The 14,725-nt window shown below is 39.1% G+C and overlaps 1 protein-coding gene across 3 annotated transcripts in view; it reads right to left on the bottom strand.

Moving 5' to 3' along the window:
• The window catches only part of GNG2 (G protein subunit gamma 2), a 114,616-nt gene that overhangs the window by 13,627 nt on the left and 86,264 nt on the right, over window positions 1–14,725 (bottom strand). For all 3 annotated transcript variants that reach the window (XM_023222590.2, XM_023222591.2, XM_023222592.2), the window contains one exon: window positions 5,068–5,183. In XM_023222590.2, coding sequence (XP_023078358.1) covers window positions 5,068–5,154 — 87 coding nt within the window. In that variant the 5' untranslated portion in view covers window positions 5,155–5,183. The remainder of the gene's footprint in view (window positions 1–5,067; window positions 5,184–14,725) is intronic.

Raw genomic sequence — 14,725 nt, forward strand, 5'->3', positions numbered from 1 at the left:
CTAATTTATACATATTTGTCCTCGTTGTGGAGAAAGTCAGTCTGTTCTTTTTATATGTTAAAGTGTTTTAAACAGAAGGCACACTATAAACGCTAGATACTTATGATCAATACAATGATATGAAACAATTTACCTTTCTTTAAAATGACTAATTCTATCCTTTTAAAAAATATTTAATTTGAATTCCCCATTACTACAGTTTTATTTGTCCAGTTACATTCATGCTTGGAATCTCCAAGTCCATAAATATAATTGGGAATGTCATGGGGAATACAGTAATGTTTTGTTGTATGACACTCTTAATATACAAATTTAGAGCTGTCTACTAAAAAAAGTTTTTACAAAATGCTTATGTACCCCAGTAGCATGAAAGATGCAAACAAGTAGACAACATGGTCTTTGAAAAGGACTATGTAGTTTAGGTGGAAAAATTTATTTGATGAAGATGAAACTAATTAGTAAATTGGTTAGTAAATATGATCAGAATAGAAAAAAAGAGATTCATGAACAAGTAGGAACTTGAGCTGACCCCTAAAGGAGGAATAAGATTGGCAGAGGCAAAGAAATAAGGGGGAAGGGTATTCTCAGTGAGAAACCCAGAATAACCAGGGAGGTGACACTTTGCATGGCACACTTTTAGAACAATAAAGGGAATCACTTGGAAAGGTCTGTGGTGAGTATATGGGAGAAATGAGACATTTTTTCCTGTGGGGTCAATTTATGGAACAGCCAATTAATTAAGAAGCAATAATTTTACCCATGCTCCTGGCCTTGCATCTTATATCTTTTGCTCTTAAATCTACATTATTTTTCATAGTACTGATAGCAACTCCTGCCAAAGAGCATCTTTCCAGCTTACAATGATTCCCATTCCCATTCCCATTCCTCCAAATGGGCAGGTTAATTCCTAGGGTCTATGTCTGTATAATGGAGTTCAATTCGAATGTCAGTTGATTGAAGCTGGAGACAGCTCATTCTTGCTGGAACAGAGATGGCACTCTAGGACTATGTGCTATGGAGACTGAAAAGGATTGAATCAAGCCATCTCTTTTTTCATGGAGCTGGAACTATGAGTTGTGATCCTGGGAACCATGGCCAATCATCTTGTGCCTACTATATGGACCTGGCAGCTAAAACATCCCTTCTTCTCAGGAAAAGGAAGAGGCAGACACAAAGAGAGAAGCAGAGACAGGTGATGGAGCACTCGCAGTTCTCAGTGGCCTTCCAGTTCTCGCTTCCACTGCCTATCCAGCCACATTTCTGCTCTTGGATTGAGACATCCTGTATCTTTTATAATCAGTACCTCTTTCTGCTTAAGCTAGCTTGGTTTAGATTCCTATTATTAGAAACTCAAAGAGTCCTAATACAATGATGAATAAAGAGATTTACCAAAGCCCTGCTGTCCTTTACTTTTGTGCATGTTCCCTCCTCTTGTGCTCTAAGGACAAGGTTTATTTCATTTTGTCTTTGGTTAGTGTTAATGTGAGGTTATTGTTGTTTCATTCATCCAGGTGTCACAGTCCATAGCCCCCTCTCCCCCTTCCCCTAACTCTCTTCCCAGTTTCGTTTTATTTCTCTTTACCGTCTGTCCTTGAATGAAATCCTAACAAAGAAATACTCCCAAAGAGGCTGGGAGTATAATTTATACATGCCTGAGGCTTATGAACAGATAATGGGTTCACTTAGCCCAAATCTCCCAGGGTCTGTGATGTAAAGGAATAGAAAACAAGAAGGCTTAAAAAACAAACATGTTATCCATGTGACTATGTTATTCATAGAGTAGGGCTACTCTACGCAGCGTAATTTATTCTGGGGGTCACATGAGGGATAAGGCCACCGCCTGCTTAAGAGACCCTCAACAACTCCAATTCCAGCTGTGTCCCCAAATCCTCTTAAGAGTCCTATTCTTTGCCACCTCAGTTGCAGTAGGTTCTGCCAGACATATATAAAGCCATTTCTATCCTTTATAGTTTGAAGAGGTCACTACTCTCACTAGAAAATCACAAGCCTGGGATCTTCAGAGAGAAGCCCCTTTCTGCTGACAGGATCGTGTATGGGAAGTAGGTGGAGAAGGCTGAATGCTCAAAAGCCTTGAAAAGACTTCTAAAGGCAGATAACCAAGCCCTAAACCAGCTAGCTGACAACCGTGTCAACACAGTCAACATTTTATCCAACCGCTCAACTAAAAATAATCTGTCACTTCACCACAGCAAGGCTGCCTGGCTCTGAGGTACACAGCAAATGCTGAAATACAGGCTGCTGCTATATTTCTAACAATGTAAGGTCCAGTGGCGTCAAGTGGGATTCAGAGATTTGAATGTGAAGATCACCTAGGAAGGCAACTACTCACTCCCAGTTTTTCAGGTTCATGCTTTGCTTCTTTTTCAGTAGTGATTTATTTGTGTCTCTTCAAAGGGCAATCAGAGTGTGGAGTTGGCTTCTTTCTGACGACATTTGGTAACTATGCTTCTTGGATATCTTGTTTGCATCAATAACAGGCCTTGTTCAATTTTTTTGTAGCCCCCAACTAGGTCAGGGATCTCTGAGAGCAAGAATCATGTTTTTGTCTATCTCCATCTCTTTAGAACCTAACAAGCCCTTGCAATTTAGAAAGCTCTCAGTAAGACAGCTTTATATAAGTAAATGTATGAACAACTGAACAAACAGCAAAAATCTAACCTTGTGATGAGGATCTAGGAAAACTTTTTAAAAGATCTAATAATTTGATCTGAATCTTTAATGATTCAATGCAGTGAAGTGTTAAGTAAAGTCAGGTAAGTAAAGCAGCGAGGTAGAGGGGCAAAGGAGATTGGATGTTCTAGGTATTTGAAATTTCCATCAAAAGAATTAAAACTGGTTCTACATGGCATGCAGAAAAGAGAGCAGGAATGAAGCTGAAGAGATGACAGGGGTCAGAGGAACTTTATACACTGCTAAAGGGTCTGAATTTTATTTTACTGGTAATGGGGAACCATGAGCTGATTTTCAGTGAAGAGGAGTATAATTAGATTTTCTTTTAGAACATTATATTTGGCAGGAATATGGAAGGTAATTGACGGTGGGGATGGAGATGTGTTCAGATGGAATTGCAGACAGCAAATAGGAGCCCCTTGCATTCAGTAATTCAGAAGAGGGATGATAAAATCTAAACTATTTCTGAAAAGCTCTATTTCTATTATCTTTCTTCTGCTGTCAGTTTTCATCACCCATAAGCACATTACATCCTCCTTCAGGAACAGTAACTGGGGATGCTGAATATTAACAGAAAACATCAACCACAGTAAAGCTTTGCAAATTTTTATCACAGTTGGACCACCTCAAAAATCAAAGTGGTATTTTCTAGAAGGCCCATAGGCAGAACCTCCTCTCCCTCAAAAATAACTGAATGGCCCTTTCTGATTTGACAATCCATGGGCCACCTTACTTCTCTCAGCAGTTAGTGTGCCCACCTGTCAACTTGTGCTTTTTCAGCAAGATAGTGAAAAAGAAGAAGCAAGAAAAGGGGAGAAAAGGAAGATGGCAAAGGAGCAAGGTAAGGTCCCTTTATTGATCTCAGTCATGAGTAAAGAATAAGAATTAAGGCTGTTGAAAGAAGAGCAGGAGCTGATTAAATCCTGTGGTCCATTACTAGGCATCACATTTTACAAAGGAGATTCAGGATAAATGGGAAGACATCCATGGGTATTTTCTCATCTTACTTGTAGAGCAAGAATAGCTCTCTCTTCACTCTCTAGCACATACCTGATGAAACTTAGCAGAGGCACACTCCTTCCCATAGGACAGTGGTTCTCAACCTTGGCCATACGTCGGAATGAACTGAAATATTCTTTTTTAAAAATACTGATGCCTGAATCATACCCCAGTAGATTCTAATTTAATTGGTTCGGGTGTGGCTCGGTAATTGGTCCTTTTATAGAGCTCTCTGGGTGTTGGGAATGCACAGATGAGCTGAGAACCACTGCTGTAGCCCAGGGGTCAGTGAGCTTTCTATAAAGCACCAGAGAGTAACTAGTTTAGCTTTGTGGGCAATATGGTCTCTGTTACAACCACTCTACTCTGCTGTTTTAGAGTGAAAGTAGTCATAGGCAATATGTAAATGAGTGTGTTCCAATAAAACTTTATTTATAAACCTAGGCAGTGGGCTGGATTTGGCCCATAAGCTACAGTTTATTGACCCTGTCAGACTCCAAAGGACAGCTGGATTGCCCAGGTGCTGAATTAAGTATGGAGAAAATAGGAAAAATATTCTAGTTTTAAAAGGGCATTTGGAAGAATGTTGTAGCTTTAACTTAGTACAATGAGATATGTTTCTGAGTTGCATTTCATAGAATTCTTGGGTAAGGCATTTTACTTCTGGGGCAGTAAAGTTTTGAAGGTTAACAAAAATTCACTTTGCCACCATGCCATAGCCATCTATTAATAATGACAGCATATTAGCCAACTTTTCATCTGAAAACTACCAACAAAGGGTCTGAATTTGAAGTCTTGGTTCTAGGTGCATTAGCCCCAACTTACGGCAAAGCTGTCAGGTTAGGTCTGGGGAGGGAGAGGAAAAAAAGAAACACACAGACTTCTGAGGGAGGCAAGGTGTGACTTCTGTGTTTTGCAGGAAAAAAAAATTCAATAAAGAAGAAAAAACTTACAATGTGCAAGGATAACTAGAAGGGTTAGACACAAAGGATAGACATTTAGCCTTGGAACCTGAACCAGGACAGAAAAAATTAAAAACCAAATGAGAAAAAGGTTTCTGTGAGGACAGGGAGGGGAACTAGTGCACTGATATGTTTCATATGTTCTCTAATTTCTGTCACTGGAATTTAACCATGAGCCTGTTTTGCTTTTTTGTTGTGTTGCATTATTTGTTTTTAATTCTACATGGGAAAGAGCATCTAATTTACTCTATTGTTTTATGCTGGAGGAGGGAAAGATACATTAGAAATGAACTTCTGCTCTCCTGTCATTACTGGTCTTATCCCTCTCTAGGAAAGAGTGGTCACATGACAGATGATGGCAAATCATGTTCCTTAGACTCAGGCTAGATGAAGTGTGGGGTTAGGCCATCCTCACCTTTATCCTGTCGATGTTGGCTTCCATCTTAAGCTGCTCTACCAGCTTCCTGGCTTGTGCTATGCTGGCGGTGTTGTTGCTGGCCATCGGAGTGCTGGATAGATCTTTCAGAAACACTAGAAAAGAAAACAAAAAGAAGATTATATCAGAGAATTCACGAGCCAGCAAATGTGCAAGTTCATCGCAACTAGGGGATCTCAAAGCAGTGGCTGTAGCCAGGCCGGGCTTCTCCAGCCCTCTCCATCCACGGTCAGTATTACCTCAGATTGGCAGGCAGACCAGAGGATGACGTTTGATTTTCCAACTCTCCCTACTTCCCCATCCCTTCTTCAGAGAAAAAAACACACACACACACACGCACACAAAGAATGTTACCAAATGTTCTCCCAGTGGGCTCAAACTCTATCCTTCTGGTTAACTGTGACCACCTCAGCGTATTATACTACAGAGACACGGTAGTGGGAGGCTTGGCTTTTCAGTGTCACTTAATCCAGCATTGTTGTAAATAGCCATTCCTCCCCACTCTATTTGAAATTAAGTTTGAGTCACAACGATCTACGTTACTCGTAATTCCTCAGGGACATGTCTATCATGCCAAGTGGGAGGGATTGCCATGCCTAATGGTTAAATATGTCAATTAGTTCACCAGTGTTATTCTAAATGAAGTACAACAAACTTATTAACTTATTTCTTTTATAAATCTGGAACATAAACATTTTGAGAGTAGAGTTCTTGGCTGGGCATGGTTGCCCACGCCTGTAATCCCAGTACTCTGAAAGGTCAAGGTGGGAGGATCCCTTGAGGCCAGGAGTTTGAGAGTAGAGTTCTGTTCCTATGCAGACTGTGAGATCGTTTCTTTGTCTCTACCATACCTCTTTCTCCATGTGTGCTCTCCTTCAAATCCTATCCCACATTCATTTCTCTTCTAATCCTTTCTTGATATACCATCTCACTTTATTATTGTTGTTCATCTTGGAAAATATCTTATTTTATTCTCAATGCCCATTTCCCCCACATTCTGAATCAATCTTACTTTGTGTCAAGGTGTCATATGCAATTTTAGGACCATCTGTGTAAATGTGCTCCTTGAGATCACTGATATCCTATTGGATAAAGCAAAACCTAAGTGCTTTGATTTGACTAGAGTGCATGACCCATGAAACAGAAACATTAAATACTGCCTCGTCGACACTAATGGAATCTTGTTCTGAAGATACTATATAAAAATAATGACTTCTGCTAGCTTTGGGCAATCTTTTTACCAAAGGATGAAGCAAGATCAGGTTATTTATCTTAAAAAGAAAAAGAGAGAACACACAGAAAAGCTGGAAAAGGAAGAATAACCCATAACAAATTCTGTACATAGATTTTTTTTTTAACATACCAACTAAAATCAACAAATAATTCTTTTCTTAATGACCAAAAAGCAAAAATCTATGAATTATCTCTTTTGGTACTTATTTCTTGATATCCAATTTTTCAAGACAAAAGAAGAAATTATGTATAACTCTCTGTAATATACAAGTCCCTTCATGGAGAATATTATGTTAAAGAATACTACAAAATAAGCCACCCAACAACATTTACAGAATAAATTGGAGGGCAATTAATTGTTCCCTCAATTTCTTTTCTTTTCTTTTTCTTTTTCTTTTCTTTTTTTTTCTTGAGACAGTCTTGCTCTGTCGCCCAGGCTGGAGTACAGTGGCACGATCTCAGTTCACTGCAAGCTCCGCCTCCCTGGTTCACACCATTCTCCTGCCTCAGCCTTCCAAGTCGCTGTGACGACAGGCGCCCACCCCATGCCCAGCTGATTTTTTGTATTTTTAGTAGAGATGGGGTTTCACCGTGTTAGCCAGGATGGTCTCCATCTCCTGACCTCGTGATCCGCCCACCTCGGCCTCCCAAAGTGCTGGAATTACAGGTGTGAGCCACCGTGCCTGGCCATCCCTCAATTTATTTTCAAGGAGTTTGGAGACAATAAAATGGGAGGGAAGACTGAAGGAATTTTTGAAGTCACAGAGATCTCTGAACTCTACTTTTGTACATTTGGAGATCAAAGGAAGGAGAATTGCATGGAAAAACAAAATAATAAAAGGAGACTTTAACAAGTATTATTTCATCAGCATGGTTAGGGACCCAATCATCGCAGCCTCATAGGGAAATTACATGCCCCACAATTAAACAAACATCTAACAGCCTAGGAAGACTTCACAGGGCCAAGATAGATCATTGACTTATTCAGAAGAGTAGCTTCTTCTATTCATCCAACGTTGGATGCAGCCACGATCTACAAGCCCCTGGATGCTGTTCTGCGAAGCTAATGTTTCTGCCAAACTGGAATTCATTCATCACGCTGGAATGCAGACTATCACAGAATTACCAAATTCTTATTGGGAGATTTAAGATTCTGGCCAGTGACTCTTTTGCCCTGAATCTACATCAGATTACAGGGTGACCTGTGGCAGAGATCACAACTTGCCTTCTAATCCCTCTTCCTTTCTTCTTCATTAGTAATGGGACTTTTTTTCTTCTTAGCGGAGACCACAAGAACCCTGAATTTTAGCTAGGTGTATTTTGCTGAAAGATACATTCCAAGCCTCCCTTGAGGCTAGGTATAGTTACATAACTAAGTTTTGGCCAATGAGATATAAGCAGAAATGTTCTTGAAGGGAAGAGGTATATGCCTTGTCTCTCCTTCCCCCTGCTACTGGTCTGGGAGGCATCTGCATTGATCACAGAAATCCATCTTAAACCTCTAGAATGACTGCTACACTAGGGTGAACAAGAAGGATCTGGGTCCTTACTGACTTTGTGGAGCCACCATGCCAACTGTGAGATGGCTACCTTTGATGTGAGAGAGAAATAAGTGCCTATCTTATTGATGCCACCATTATGGAGGAGTTCTCTGTCATTAGCCAACAGACCTGCTATTAACTGAGTAAATGACCCATTATTGTCATTCAAGCATCAAGGAAAGTCTGTGTCTCAATGCCTTTCATGCTCCCTGGGAAAAGCTCCATCTCCTGATGGAGTGGCTTGAGGAGACTGAGATAGAGAATATATTGGTTCTATTGCTGCTGTAACATATTACTACAAGTTTAAAGGCTTAACAATAGAAATTTACTATCTTATAATTCTGGAGAGCATTAGTCTCAAATGGGTCTCACTGGGCTAAAATCAAGGTACAAGTAGGGCTATGTTCCTTTTTGAGGCTCTGAGAGTCCACTTTCTTTTATTTTCTAGCTTCTGGAGGCTGTCAACATTTCTTGGCTCTTGGCCCTTTCCTCCGTCTTTAAAGCTGGCAAAGGTGAGTGGAGCCCTTCTCATGTCACATCAGTCTGACCTCCTCTGAAGTCACATCTTCCTCTGACTCTGACTTCTGCCCACCTCTTCCACTTTTAAGGACCCTTGTAACTACATTGTGCCCACCCAGATAATCCAGGTTAATATACTTTCAGGTCGGCTGATTAACAACCTTAATTCCATCTGCAACTTCTTTGCCATGTAATGTAATGTATTTCTAGGTTCTGGGAATTGGGGCATGAACATCTTTGTGGGGGCTGTTATTCTGCCTATCATGGAAGAAGTCCTCTGTATAGGCAGGGAAGGGAAGTGGGGAGGCGGGAAGTTGAGATGGAGAAACAAGAGGGATGGGGTAGTAGTCTAGAAATGCAGGAGGGAAAACACATTTGAAACCTCAATGGACTTAAGAGAAAAAGTAAACCTAGGCTTTGGTTTGTGCTCCTAGTTTTAGGCAGCTACACCCTGAATGTTCCTGCTTTACTGTATGAACCAGGCAGAGTCGAGCACCACGTTTAGAATCAATTAGTGCATTTTTCCCTTTTTTTCACATCCAGCTGATTTCCCATAAAAGCAATGAAAAAATCCCCTCCTGAAGACTGAAAGAATTGTAAAGTACTAGGCCAGTGTTCCAAAGAAGTGTTTATTTTCCTAAGAGGTGACAGTGCATTTGGGCTAAGGGTGAGATTCATGTAAAATGGATACTGGATCCATTTTGGGTTTAGAGTCACGTAGTGGGGGATCTCCACAGGCCAGAAGCTAAAATAGGAGCAAAAGAAGGACACCAGAGAGTAGAATCAACTGGTGAAGGAGTAGGGCTGGGTAACAAAAGCAAAAAAGACAAATTGGACTCCATAAAATATAAAACTTCTGTGCTTCAAAGGACAGTTCAACAGAGTGAAAAGACAGCCCATAGAATAAGAGTAAATATTTGTAAACCACTTAAATGATACAGAATTAATATCCTAAATATGAGGCACTTAAAACTCAACAACAATAACAAAAACCAATTCAAAAATGGGCAACAGACTTGAATAGGTATCTCTGCAAAGAAATATGAATGGCCAATAAACACATGAAAAGATGCTCAATTCATTAATCATTAGGGAAATGCAAATAAAAACCAAAGTGAGACACTATCTCACACCCATTAAGATGGCTACTATAAAAATAATAATAATAACAAGTGTTATCATATGATCCAGCAATTTCACTTCTGGGTATATCCCCCCAAAATTGGAAGCAGGGTCTTGAAAAGATGTTTGGACCCCCTTATTCACAGCAGTCATAGTAGCTAAAACATGGAACCAACCAAAGTGTTCATCAAGAGGTGAATGGATAAAGAAAATGTGGTATATACATACAATGGAATATTATTCAGCCTTCAAAAGAAAGGACATTCTGACAGGCTCAAGTGTGGATGAACCTTAGAGACATTATGCTAAGTGAAATAAGCCAGTCACAAAAAGATGAATACTATATGATTCCACTTTTATGAGATACCTAAAATAGTCAAATTTATAGAGACAGAAAGAATGGTGGCTGCCAGGGGTTGAGGGGAGAAGGGAATTGGAAGTTATTGTTTGATGGGTATAGAGTTTCAGTTTTGCACGATAGAAAGAGTTCTGGAGATGGATGGTGGTGATAATTGCACAACCGTATACATGTATTTAATACCACTGAACTATATGCTTAAAAATGGTTAAGATAGTAAATTTTATATTGTGCATTTTATCACAGTTTTTTAAAAAAGAAAAACGAATCAGTGTAGAGGTCTTCTTTTAGCATAGATGGAGGGGTGTGTGCATGTATGTGCATGTCTGTGTGTGTGTGTGTGTGTGAGAGAGAGAGACAGAGAGAGAGAGATGCAGGGTCCAAATACCTCAAGCTTAGAAGACAAACTTTTTCTTATTTACACACTTAAAAATCAGAATGCGTTTTCTTCTTTGTTTTGTTTGCGATAGTTGGCTTTATAAGGTTTGAACAAATTCAAATAAACCATGAATAGAGGTACATCACTTGGCGTTTCAGAAAATAGCTAGAAAGCATGGATGCATGTATGTTGTCTTTTTTATCATATACAAAGTCAATACTTGCTTCTCGGACAGCATGCGTTTAACGTTTTGGGGTGTAATATTTCATTTGCTTGACCCTCAAATTGTGCAGAAGTCACAACATGAGCAAAAAGTCTACAAGGAAATGAGCTTCAGAAAATTATGATCTGTTTTTAAAAGATCCAGCAACATAGCATTCAAAGTTGGAATTTTGTGATTCACAGTAGAGGTGGGGAAGATTGTCTATTGTGGACCACGCTCATGGATGGAAAATTAGATGTAGGCAAATCAAAAGCAACTAACAACTAGTATTCAGATGTTGTCTGATGTATGGGGAAAGTGGAAGAAAGAAAATATCTTAAGAACACAGGAGGTAATTCAGCAAATTCCAGTGAATATTTAGATGTACATTCTACATTGTGGTCAGTTTAAAAGAGAAAGAAAAAGGAAGAGACTGATCACAAAGAATAAAAAACCACTGGGTGGAAAGGAATGAAGCATCAAAATGTGCACAGTTTCAGAGAAGGGTGTAAATGGCTTAATCCAGAGTCTTCTCACACTGCTCTAGCTCCACCCCAGTGTTTCCAGTTGTGGTCATCTTCCTCTCTTCCGCTCACCAACACTGGATGCCATTGTGTCTCCTCCAGCCCTGGTGTTATATACAAATCCAATGTCATGAAGCTTTTGCCCTATGTTTTCTTTTAAGATTTTCATAGTTTTTAGCTCTTACGTTTAGGTGTTTGATCCATTTTAAGTTCATTTTTGTTCACAGTATTAGGACCAACTTCATTCTTTTGCCTGTGGACATCCAGTTTTTCCATCATGATTTGTTGAAAAGGTTGGCCTTTCTCCATTGAATTATGGCCTGGATGTTTGTGTTCTCTCCCACAATCACATGTGAAAGCTTAATCCTCAATATAATGGTATTTGGAGGTGGAACCCTTGGCAGGTAATTAGGTCATGAAGGTAGAATTCACATAAATGAGATTAGTACTCTCATAAAAAGAGAAATGATTTCTCCCTCTCTCTCAGCCACGTGAGTAAACAGGAAAAAAATAGCCATCTCCAAATTAGGAGGAGAACCCTCACCAGAACCTTATCATTCTGACATCTTGATCTTGCACGTTTAGCCTTTAGAACTGTGAGAGATAAATGCTTATTCTTTAACCACCTTGTCAATCACATTATTTTTTTTGATAGCAGCCCAAATTGAGTCAGACAAATGGTCTTGGCATCCGTCTCAAAAATCATTTGACCATATATGTAAGGGTTTATTTCTGTGCTCCCTATGCTATTCCATTGGTGTATATCTATGAGTTGTCTGTCTTTATGCCAGTGCCACACAGTTTTAACTACCATGGCTTTGTAATAAATTGTGAAATCAGCAAGTGTTGAGTCTTCCAACTTGTTCTTTTTCAAGATTGCTTTGGCTATTTGGGATTCTTTGAGAATCTATATGAATTTTAAGACAGATTTTTCTATTCCTGCAAAAAATATTGGGATTTTGAAATGGATTACAGTGAACTTGTACACTGCTTTGGCTAAGTATTGACATTTTAACAGTATTGTCTGCTAATCCATGAACATGGGATATCTTTTTCCATTTATTTATGTGTTCTTTCAGTAATTTTTAAAAAAATGTTTGTTGAATAAGTCTTTTACCTTCCTGGTTAAGTTAATTCTTAAGTATTTTATTCTTTTTGGTGCTACTGTAAACGAATTTTTTTTCTTAATTTCCTTTTCAGATTACTCATTGTTAGTGAATAAAGATACTACATTCACTGATTCTTTTTATTATTATTATTATACTTTATGTTCTAGGGTACATGTGCACAACGTGCAGGTTTGTTACATATGTATACATGTGCCATGTTGGTGTGCTGCACCCATTAACTCGTCATTCACATTAGGTATATCTCCTAATGCTATCCTTCCTCAACCCCCCACCCCACAATAGGCCTCTGTGTGTGAGGTTCCCCTTCCTGTGTCCAAGTGATCTCATTGTTCAATTCCCACCTATGAGTGAGAACATGCAGTGTTTGGTTTTCTGTTCTTGTGATAGTTTGCTGAGAATGATGGCTTCCAGCTTCATACATGTCCCTACAAAGGACATGAACTCATCCTTTTTCATGGCTGTATAGTATTGCATGGTGTATATGTGCCACATTTTCTTAATCCAGTCTGTCATTGATGGACATTTGGGTTGATTCCAAGTCTTTGCTATTGTGAATAGTGTCGCAATAAACATACATGTGCATGTTTTTATAGCAGCATGATTTATAATCCTTTGGCTATATACCCAGTAATGGGATGGCTGGGTCAAATGATATTTCTAGTTCTAGATCCTTGAGGAATCATCACACTGTTTTCCACAATGGCTGAACTAGTTTACAGTCCCAACAACAGTGTTAAAGTGTTTCTATTTCTCCGCATCCTCTCCAGCACCTGTTTTTTCCTGACTTTTTAATCATTAAAAAGTCAGGAAACTGGTGTGAGATGGTATCTCATTGTGGTTGTGAGACTGGTGTGAGATGGTATCTCATTGTGGTTTTGATTTGCATTTCTCTGATGGTGAGTGATGATGAGCATTTTTTCATGTGTCTGTTGGCTACATAAATGTCTTCTTTTGAGAAGTGTCTGTTCATATTCTTTGTCCACTTTTTGATGGGGTTGTTTTTTTCTTGTAAATTTGTTTGAGTTCTTTGTAGGTTCTGGAAATTTGTAGTCCTTTGTCAGATGAGTAGATTGCAAAAATTTTCTCCCATTCTGTAGGTTGCCTGTTCACTCTGATGGTAGTTTCTTTTGCTGTGCAGAAGCTCTTTAGTTTAATTAGATCCCATTTGTCAATTTTGGCTTTTGTTGCCATTGCTTTTGGTGTTTTAGACATGAAGTCCTTGCCCATGCCTATGTCCTGAATGGTATTACCCGGGTTTTCTTCTAGGTTTTTTTTATGGTTTTAGGTCTAACATTTAAGTCTCTAATCCATCTGGAATTAATTTTTGTATAAGGAGTAAAGAAGGGATCCAGTTTCAGCTTTCTACTTATGGCTAGCCAGTTTTCCCAGCACCATTTATTAAATAGGGAATCCTTTCCCCATTTCTTGTTTTTGTCAGGTTTGTCAAAGATCAGATGGTTGTAGATGTGTGGTATTATTTCTGTTCCATTGGTCTGTATCTCTGTTTTGGTACCAGTACCATGCTGTTTCGGTTACTGTAGCCTTGCAGTATAGTTTGAAGTCAGGTAGCGTGATGCCTCCAGCTTTCTTCTTTTGGCTTAGGATTGTCTTGGCAATGTGGGCTCTTTTTTGGTTCCATATGAACTTTAAAGTAGTTTTTTCCAATTCTGTGAAGAAACTAATTGGTAGCTTAATGGGGATGGCATTGAATCTATAAATTACCTTGGGCAGTATGGCCATTTTCATGATATCGATTCTTCCTATCCATGAGCATGGTATGTTCTTCCATTTGTTTGTGTCCTCTTTTATTTCATTGAGCAGTGGTTTGTACTTCTCCTTGAAGAGGTCCTTCACATCCCTTGTAAGTTGGATTCCTAGGTATTTTATTCTCTTTGAAGCTATTGCGAATGGGAGTTCATTCATGATTTGGCTCTCTGTTTGTCTGTTATTGGTGTATAAGAATGCTTGTGATTTTTGCACATTGATTTTGTATCCTGAGACTTTGTTGAAGTTGCTTGTCAGCTTAAGGAGATTTTGGGCTGAGACAATGGGGTTTTCTAAATATACTATCATGTCATCTGCAAACAGGGACAATTTGACTTCTTCTTTTCCTAATTGAGTACCCTTTATTTCTTTCTCTTGCCTGATTGCTCTGGCCAGAACTTCCAACACTATGTTAAATAGGAGTGGTGAGAGAGGGCATCCCTGTCTTGTGCCAATTTTCAAAGGGAATGCTTCCAGTTTTTGCCTATTCAGTATGATATTGGCTGTGGGTTTGTCATAAATAGCTCTTATTATTTTGAGATACGTTCCATCAATACCAAATTTATTGAGAGTTTTTAGCATGAACGGCTGTTGAATTTTGTCAAAGGCGTTTTCTGCGTCTATTGAGATAATCATGTGGTTTTTGTCTTTGGTTCTGTTTATATGCTGGATTACGTTTCTTGATTTGTGTAGGTTGAACCAGCCTTGCATCCCAGGGATGAAGCCCACTTGATCATGGTGGATAAGCTTTTTGATGTGCTGCTGGATTCAGTTTGCCAGTATTTTATTGAGGATTTTTGCATCGACATTCATCAGGGATGTTGGTCTAATATTCTCTTTTTTTGTTGTGTCTCTGCCAGGCCTT

Source organism: Piliocolobus tephrosceles, chromosome 6 (assembly GCF_002776525.5).
Source record: "Piliocolobus tephrosceles isolate RC106 chromosome 6, ASM277652v3, whole genome shotgun sequence".
NCBI lineage: Eukaryota > Metazoa > Chordata > Mammalia > Primates > Cercopithecidae > Piliocolobus > Piliocolobus tephrosceles.